The sequence below is a fragment of the Poromitra crassiceps genome (assembly GCF_964638095.1).
Source record: "Poromitra crassiceps genome assembly, chromosome: 27".
NCBI lineage: Eukaryota > Metazoa > Chordata > Actinopteri > Beryciformes > Melamphaidae > Poromitra > Poromitra crassiceps.
This window is the reverse complement of record NC_139650.1, coordinates 7,009,471-7,019,470: the sequence shown is the minus strand read 5'-3', so window position 1 is coordinate 7,019,470 and position 10,000 is coordinate 7,009,471. Positions and strand designations below refer to the sequence as shown.

Here is a 10,000-nt window from a genome sequence, read left to right as displayed (position 1 = left end):
GAGTCAGACAGGCCTTCAGGTCTCTGCCAGGTCAGAGCAGACAGTCAGGTCTTCAGGTGTCTCCACTCCTGCCTCCCTCATGCTCTACTGACAATGTGAGTTCAGCTCCCTTCAGTGCGATAGCGGAAGTAACTTAAACCTGCATTCTGCCTGTAGTCTACCTCTGACATGTTTATCTTTCCCTTTAGAGAATGGCTACTTTTGGTCTATTGCTAGCTCATTGTTATTGTTGCACTAATCTGTCGAGACAGACTTTCGACTTGCATCGGAAATCTGTCTGCAGGCTCCGTCAAAAGGGGTGTAACAGCACTCACATGCTGCTCTTTACCCGAACAAAATGAAGTGAACGTGACCGGTGTGTGGTCAAAACTTACCATTTCCAGCGTGTAGCAAGTTGCTACTTGCTACTAGCAACGAGCTAGAGTTGTTAGCGACGGACAGATTTGAGAGCGACACCCAGGGAGAGGAAAATTAATTAATTAATGGGCGGAGCCGGTCGGTTGGAGCCAATGGCAGAGCTTGTAGGGAGCGGGAAGGGATTTCCTTCCGCTGCCGACCGCGCCTCTTGAGTTCCTGTTGCATCACATTGAAACGGGGCTGCTGCCCCCAGAGGTTAGAGATTTATTTTCTTTTTTTACCGATGGGTTCCCAGATTGTTGTTGCACTAACCTGCTTTATGTTTTGCTAATGACATCTGGCCGCAGGGACGACAGTTAAAAATGATCCCCTTGACTAACTAACTGCCACATTAACCTTGTATTGTCCATGATCAATAAATAAATACAATCACAAATTACACATTTTGGGAAGAACTTCAGAACGTCGCCCCTCACAATTATACCTCCAGTCAAGCAGTAGCAGCAAAGCCCCCAGCCTACATCAACAACCTTTCAATTAGGATGGCCGAGAGAGAGAGAGAGAGAGAGAGAGAGAGAGAGAGAGGATGGTTTGTAGAATGATGGTGTGTGTGTGTGTGTGTGTGTGTGTGTGTGTGTGTGTGTGTGTGTGTGTGTGTGTGTGAGACTGTGTGCACTTGCGTGTGTGTGTGCATGTGTGTGTGAGAGTGAGATTAACCAGTGTGTCACTGCCTGTGTGTGTGTCATGGTGACAGTGTGAATGTCAGTGGTAGCAGTCTCTTCTTCATGTACGGTAAGACATGTTTTATATTCTGTCATGTTGCAGGAGTTACTCTGCATCTATTGCATTGCAGGCGTTGCGTTACAGATCTTGAGTTGCAGTTGTTGCATCGTCTCGTTAGTGTTGCATGCATTAGATGTATCCAGCTGTTGTGTATGATGATGTGACTAAACCAGACGTTTATTCTGCTTTCATCTGATTTTGCACTGAAGATAAAAAAACATCCATTTGTAAAATAAAAATAAAAATAAAAATAAAATAAAGTTTGACAAATTGAATTTCTGATCAGTTTTATCATGAAGCTTTCAGTAAAGTGTGCAGTGTTAGGAAGCTACTTTAAAACAGTTTTTTACTGAACTACTAGCAACATCACAATACAAAAAATATGATGATAGTCATGTAACTATGACCTAACTACTGACGGTAGAGTACAGCTGAACTGACACTGTGTAAAGTGTAGGTGCGTTTGATTTAGGGACTAGCTGAACTGACACTGTGTAAAGTGTAGGTGCGTTTGATTTAGGGACTAGGGCGGCCAATCTTCACTTAAGCAGCCTGTTTTAAGGACCAGTTGTTGAGGTGGAATCTGGAAATTGCTAAATTTCTCAGGTGATCACAGGTGAAATCACAGGTGATTTTAATCAAATAGCGGGTGATTGTCATTAAATCACAACTGCGGCCAACGAGCTGTGGCATTGTGCCATATTGTATGAAATGTAGTTTTTTATTAACTACCTACAGTAAACTACATGACCCAAAGTAGTTCACTACTGAAAAAGCTCCTGAGATTTCAATGTAGTTAAACTACCACCCAACTACCCACTACTGCAAAACTAGGAATTGGACTACTCTGCAACACTGACTGCAATACAGATTTTTATACAACCGGCTGCTGCGGTGCAGGCTTACTGCTTAACATGTAATACAGGATTACTGTTGTAGTGTGTGAATTATGGGATGGAGGTTGCTGAGCGATGAGAGAGAGAGACACATGCACACGCACACACACACGCACACACACACACACACACACACACACACACACACACACACACACACACACACACACACACACACACACACACACACACACACACACACACACACACACACAGAGAGACAGATAGTCATATAAATGTAATGTAAATATGTAAATACTCGCCCGCCTCTCTCTCTCTCTCTCTCTCTCTCTCTCTCTCTCTCTCTCCCTCTCTCTGTGGGTTTCCATCTCCCTTTATTCGTATTTACAATTTGTGCATTAATAACCTGTGTGGAAATGCGGAAAAAATAATAATGATAATAATAATCCTGATTGTTTTATTGATAGTGTCATGCACTTTTGACAGTGCCCCGCCCACATGGGCTTACAAGACATACAAAATACAACATAAACCAGCGCTATTAGTGGTGCGTCTAAATCACAAGTCAACATATTCCTGAAGCAACAAAACAGATCATTACATCACTTTCTAAACAAAATGTTCTGCCTTTGCTCCCAGGCCTGGCAGATACAACTTCCTATAAAGAAGGTTCCCTTTTTTTTTAAACACAATTCAAGTTTCTCATAATCATCCAACTCAAAAAAGGTGTTTATGCTTGGGGGAGGTGGAAAAGTTGGCATATCGATAAAAGGTAAATGCGACTAAGTGCAGTGAACAGATTCCGCTCATCTTCTGTATAGGCTCACGTTCAACCAAATTCCATTCAAAAACCATGCAGTTTCATGTTGCCTTGTTCACTTGCACAAGTTAACATCCCAGCTGTAAAACACGGTGAAGGCTTGTTGTAGGATGCACTCTACAGGCTGCCATACACTAAGACCACTTAAGCAGCACATATTTAGGCAGAATGTGAAGGTTTAGAGCGCCTGCCACAGTGTGTTTTAATTGAAGACTGCGAGACTAACAGACGACTGACTCACTTAGAACTAACATTTTATTCACTTACAGTAACTGCTCACTGGATTGTATGAGTGGCGCCTGGTAATCCATTTTAAGGTGTAGCTTTGTAACCAAGACACTTTAAATAAATAGATGTTTTTCATGGCTCGGCCTCGGTCCCTGCCTGAAAGACGACAGCACGTATCAGGTGTAAATCAGCAGAGGCTGAGACAGCAACTGGCTGCGTCCTCAACACCATCTCCTAATATCCGCATAACAGTAGTGGATGGAAACATGCATAATTTCACATTTTCTTTTGCAGGTTTTATGAAAATTCTGTTGAAATTTGCAATACATTTGGATGGGAAACCAACTTCTGTCTGTTTGTCTGTCTGTCTGTCTGTCTGTCTGTCTGTCTGTCTGTCTGTCTGTCTGTCTGTCTGTCTGTCTGTGTCTGTATCTCTCTATCTCTCTCTCTCTCTCTCTCTCTCTCTCTCTCTCAGGTGTGTGTGGGTGTTGTGGAGCATTGCGGCCACGCTACAAGCGGCTGGTCGACAACATTTTCCCAGAAGACCCGGAGGTAAGCTCACACACGTGTCACTTCCTGTCTGCTCTGATTGGTTGGTGGGAACTCAGGATGGTTGTCATGGCAATTCATCTGTCAGCTCAGCTGTCTCACAAAAAGTTCACTAATTAAAACACTTCTAATCTAACATTACTGAATTTGACAAAGGAACAAAGGGGCAACCTCCGCTTCTGAAAAGTGAAGCCAGTGTGGAAGTAATTTAAACCTTTAGTTCTTTGTGTGTGTGTGTGTGTGTGTGTGTGTGTGTGTGTGTGTGTGTGTGTGTGTGTGTGTGTGTGTGTGTGTGTGTGTGTGTGTGTGTGTGTGTGTCATGCATGCATGCATGTATGCATGCGTGCATGCAGGATGGTCTGGTTCAGGCTAACATGGAGAAGTTGACGTTCTTCGCTTTGTCCGCGCCAGAAAAACTGGACCGCATCGCCGCCTATCTGTGTGAGCGTCTGACCAGAGAGCTGAACAGACACCGCTACGGGTACACCTACACCCCCCCCCCCTTCCCCCCAAAATAACATTGAGCTGACCACCCTACGTGAAATAGTTGAGATGCGAGAACTCTGGGTCATGTGCACGAGCTAGTTGTTAGGGGCCTTCAGACGGCTGGTCTCCCTTAAGGCCGAATTATATAATCTACATTAAAGACGGAGACGGAGCCTTCTGTCCACGTGTTCATTTTGTGCGTATTTCTGAATGCTTACGGATACGCATGAAACAGAGCAGAACCACACGCACACTCACACATTTGACTCTCTACTGCCCACTGGTGGATGTATTGCTTGACAGGATACCAAGGTGAAAGACGCATGGAAGTCTGTGGGCAGTGGTGATTACACAGTTTGAAATGGATGCATTCATTTTCCTATGGAAATATAATGGAGTATAATTGGGCCTTAAGAGAATGCCAAGCAGTTAGCAAGGTATCTGCTGTCATTGGTAGCCACTACATAGCAGGGTAGGAAATTAGCGGGGGCTCGGGGCAGGTATGTATGTAGTCTACATACAGAGATGCCCACAAGTCACTTTTTCGGCAGTCCAAGTCAAGTTAGTCTCAAGTCTTTGAGCTAAAGTCCAAGTCAAGTCTCAAGTCTCTTATGGATGAAGGTTCTTTCATCTGCTGCATGCCATCTGGTCTGTTGAGAACACTGCATATCAAAAGCTAATGAATTCACATACTGTATTATCATCACTCCTATATCTATCAGCATACAGTATCAGCATTGATTAGTTGACATTATTATTAGTAGACATTTCCTTAATGTTAATGCACCACAACAAAAAGATTGTTCAGATCCAAATCTCGAGTCCGAGTCGAGTCTCAAGTCACTGTGTGGGCACGACTTAAGTGCAACTCGAGTCCAAGTTGCAAATCCAAATCCCTACAGTATCTCTGACTCAATATGGAGGACATCAGTAATGACATCACAGTTACTCGAGTGACATCCCTGATGACATCACAACTGCTCGAGTGACATCACAGTTGTGAAATTCACAGTTGGGCAACTGTGTGCCCGTGCTCTCCAATTATAGCATGAATGTGTGTGTGTGTGTGTGTGCGCGTGTGTGTGTGTGTGCGCGCGTGTGTGTGTGTGTGTGTGTGTGTGTGTGTGTGTGTGTGTGTGTGCGTGCCTGTGTGTGTGTGTGTGTGTCTGTACCTGTGTGTGTGCTTGCAGGTACGTGTGTATAGCTCTGGAGGCTCTGGAGCTCCTCCTGGTGGCGTGTCACGCTCAGAGCATCAACCTGCTGGTGGAGAGCTTCCTGTGCACTCTGAGGCAGCTGCTGCAGCACGAGAGACCCAGCCTCGTCGTCATGGGAACCAACTCTGTGCGTACACCACACATGCGCACCAAGTTGTTTCAATAACCATAACAAGCAACCAACCTTTGGGACCTAATTCAAAGTTTTCAAATGTGTGTTGCAGGGGCTTAAGTTACGCAGGCCCACTGATCGCTCGTGTTGCAGGACATCCATAGGATTATGCATGAAAAATATAGTTGGCAGGAGAAATAGGTTCCCATTATTGATGCGCGGATGAGCTTTTATGCCATCCTAATCCGCGTGTATGCATGAACCGTCCGCCCGCCATAAATCCGCGCAAATTATTTCATACTATTTATAGATCCGTGCCCGGCGCCCGCCATGCACCCGACGCTATAAACGCTATAAAAGGAGCGAACTTACGGTTTCTGCTGCTGTTGGTGCGATCGCTGCAGTCCAAGACTCCAAATAAACTTCCATGCTGTATTATGTCCAGTCCACCACTTGCCCTCATGTAGCTTACTCGGCTAACGCTATAGCTTTAAGTTTAGTTTACTTGATTGCCTCTTTGTATGGGAAAATACGAACGCATCTTCTCTTCAAACACGTCTTCAGCGGAGACTCCTTTTTGAAGGTGACATCATTGACCATATATGGACGAAAAGTGCAGCCTAGCGACCTAGCACATGGCTATTGTTTGGTTTACGGCCGTGGGTCCTTTGGGGGATCTACAATAGGCGACTAAGAATGTGCCTGACGAAAAATGTAGCTTAAAATACGTTCATAGACTAGAGAACGTAATTAATACTATTTTTCCTCATTAATGATACATCGTTTCAACCGCCCGCAACCCATCCGCTATTAATCAGAATGTTTATTTTTATGATCGGGCCCGCCCGCGGGGCGGGATATCCGCGGTCAGCGCGATTATAACTGCGGCCCGCGCATCACTAGTTCCCATGTACCCGCATGACCGTTTTTCTTTAGGACCCTAATGGTGTTCAGAATGTTTCTAAATGAATGTCCCCTGGGGTTCGTTTGGCGGCCATCCTGAATTGATGTAGGCTAACGCAGATTTCCATAACTCCTGAACCAGACAACATACAAAGACAAATCAACCCACTTTTTCCATATAAGTTTGACACCAGGAATCATATGAAAGGTCATTGACAAATTGCCATTATATTGTTTGCATGTTTGTATTGCTAGTTATTTATGAGCCTAGATTTTGTTATCGGCCTGTTTTTCACCAATAAAGAGTGGTTGTGTCATATTAATGACCTTTCCATCTGATTCCTGGTGTCAAGATAATATGAAAAAGTGAGTTAATTGTATGTTGTCTGGTTCAGAAGTTATTGGCCACCCGCATGTACATCAATTCAAGATGGCCGCCAAATGCCATGGGGAATTAGTTGACCTGAACAACATGAAAAAATGCTTAACTAGACCCCATTAGGGTCCTAAAAGACAGGTTACAAAAAACGATCATGGGGTAGACATGGGAAGCTATTTCTCCACTAATGTTTTTCATATCATGAAGGTTTCATCAGAATATGTTGCCAGCCGTGTATGTGTGTGTGTGTGTGTGTGTGTGTGTGTGTGTGTGTGTGTGTGTGTGTGTGTGTTCATGCATCAATTTGTATGTAATCTTTAAACCTTGATAAGTCCATCCTAGAAAGACGTGTTTGTATGTGTGTTTATTTGTTTGTGTGTATGTGTGTGTCTCTGTGTGTGTCCTCAGAGCTGTAGCACTTCCTGTGTTTAAATACCGCAAAACTGCCAATAAGGGCCCGGGCATTTATTATGCTAAATCGAGTTAAAGGAGACGAAAATGACCCAGGCGATTATTATTTTTTGCACAGAATTTCTGGTCAGAAAAAATGTAAAGTATCAAATTGCTTATTTAAACCAGTGAGATAGTACTTAGTACACACAAGAGACAGTAGCCTACAGACAGTTGATTTTTGAACATGCCTAGTATTGTACTGCCTAGTATTGCCTTCATCACCATCATCATCATCCAACTACCAGTACGTTACAGTATCAGTTCATTGCTCTCCTCTTAATCCCTCTGCCAAACAGCCATACCATATTTTAAACAAGTCACATTAGCCTACCGCTCACACATTCAGTTGTTTGTGTTTCATTAGTCTCGCTGGCCAGCCCATGGCCAGCCTCCTCTCCCTTCCGTGAGTAGGGAGACTAGCTTTCATTGGAAAGTCATAGCAACGTCATTGTAGAACGCCCGCTAACGTTAGCTAACAAACTAACGCTAACGAAACAGCACTGCAGCACTACTAGACAAACAAGCAGACTTACCAAATACGTAGACGCCAAGACAAGTTTCCAATACATGTCCAAATAAAATATAAAACTGTCTGACAGGGGGAGAAAGAGCATGACTGACTTCCGCCTGACTTGCTCCAAAACACACGTCATTACCGTAAGTGACTGAATTCAGTCAACACAAAAACATACCGTAGGCCTAATGGGGGAGAAAAAACATTTATTCTAATAACCGCTCCCGGCTGTCCTCTTCTAAAGCCACCTATTTCTGAAGAAAATGGTGAAAACGACATACCCAAACTAAAATGCTTACTGTGGCTGAACCGCTAGGGTTACAGACAACCGCCTGACCTTTTCTGAAAGGTAAGACTTTGAAGTTTCTGTTCCATTTGTCAGAATGACTCTATGTGTTACTGAGTAACACCAGCTCAAACACAGTGGTTGATTCTCGCCTAGAATAAAAAACACTTTTAGAGTGTAAACAGTTACCTGTGGTTGTTGTATTTATGGCTAGAAACCCAATGGAGACATAGCCACAGGCCTTACCACATCCCAACTCAAAAATACCAAAACATGAGTATTTGGCAGTGGTTTTTGTAGGGAGATACCTAGGCGGATTTCCAAAAAGCCATTATAAAAAGCCATTTGAAAAAGCCAAATAATCTGAAATGTTGTCTTTGTCTTTGTACAAAGACAGCTATAACTTCTGCTGTGTTGATCTGATCTGAAAAAGGAAGACATGGTTCGATGTGCAATATTCAGCCGGTTAATTTGGTATGTAGCATGAACAGTATTGTTCAGAATTACCTACCTAATTAATCACATAAATGACAGATGAACAGCAAAAAATCTGAAACGTAATGCCGGGGTTACAGTGCCATGCAAGAGCGCGGAAGACCGGCGCTTATATGCAAAATTGAGTTTGACCCCCTGCGGTTATTGGAGACTCGGCGGCAATTGGGGAGAGGGCCCCTATTAGAGGTTTTACGGTATAGCGCGTCACATGATTGGTCATGTTGCTGCAATTGTTCTCATAGGCCAAGTGACTATGGATGGTAGTCACAACATAGTGAACGTCCAGGCCGGTATAGGCTTCGTGAGAATCTGACTGCTCTTCAAAAATGTCAAATCACTTTGAAGGCAAAATATCTTCATAGAAAATCACAAGGTTTGAAGAAGATTTAAGAAAAGTTCCAGACTGGGTTGAAAGTTTCTCAGTGTGGTTCTTTATTTCGAAGTCGACTCCAGAGAATGTAGGCTACAGAGGAAAAGGACAGAATACAGTGAGTGAGAAAAGGCCTCTTCAGCTCAGTGCTACTCTTGTTGATCTAGCCTTATCCAAATGCGTCATAACATCGTGTGAAATCCTCCCCTAGCCTCCCTTCCTGCCCGGGACCCACTCTCCCTCCGCCAAGGTCAGCGCGACATTTTGGAGGCGTCGGTTCAAAAACCCTGTCCTGTCTGTCCTGTCTGTCCTGTCTGTCCTGTCTGTCCTGTCTGTCCTGTCTGTCCTGTCTGTCCTGTCTGTCTTTTCCCTCCATTATTGAGCAATTCTCATTTTTCCAAACACTTGGACAAACCAATTGCTTTTCTTGGCTTCAAACCGAGGACAATTGTACGTTCTCTAAGAGAACTGGTTTCAACCGGCCACAGAAGACAGAAAACAGCGTGGAAATATTGTGCACACACACACACACACACACACACACACACACGAGCACACACACACACACACACACACACCAGCACGAGCACGAGCACACACACGCGCGAGCACACAGATTATCTGTGTGTGACCGCAGGTTTAGTGGCTCTGCTGGCATGACGATAGGAACTCAGTCTTCTCCTTCCTCTCTCGCTCTCCTCCAGCTGTTGCTGTCTGTGTAAAGCTTCAGCATTCAGGATTTATGTCGTCAGATTAAATAGACTACAGAGTTTTAGAAAATCAGCTTTGCAAAGACCCGCTGGCTCAGTGGTTAGCACTGGTGCCTCACAGCACGAAGGCCCCGGGTTCAAAACCCAGGTCCGTCCCAGGTCCTTTCTGTGTGTTGTTTGCGTTCATGGGGGTTTCCACGGTTGCTCCGGTTTCCAAGTCAAGTCAAGTTTATTTGTATAGCCCTAATTCACAAACATGTCCCAGAGGGCTTCACAGAGAATATGTCTAGCTAATTCTAGCTGACACAACAGTAGCAAATTACAATAGTAATGATAACACATTGCACAATTGATAGAGAAATATAGAAAATATAGAAATATAGGATAGAACAGAGGAGAGAGCAGGAGAAGGGAGGCAGAGCAGGGGGAATGTGAGAGAGGAGAGAACAGGAAAGTGATGAGGTGGGGAGGGAATGGGAAATGT

General features: G+C 44.1%; 1 protein-coding gene across 1 annotated transcript in view; it reads left to right on the top strand.

Moving 5' to 3' along the window:
* Positions 1-10,000, top strand: part of LOC310799092 (protein EFR3 homolog B-like) — a gene marked incomplete at both ends in the record, with an annotated part of 22,445 nt that overhangs the window by 2,237 nt on the left and 10,208 nt on the right. Inside the window, 3 exons of the mRNA XM_083661652.1 lie at positions 3,521-3,597; positions 3,948-4,075; positions 5,271-5,421. Coding sequence (XP_083517778.1) covers positions 3,521-3,597; positions 3,948-4,075; positions 5,271-5,421 — 356 coding nt within the window. The remainder of the gene's footprint in view (positions 1-3,520; positions 3,598-3,947; positions 4,076-5,270; positions 5,422-10,000) is intronic.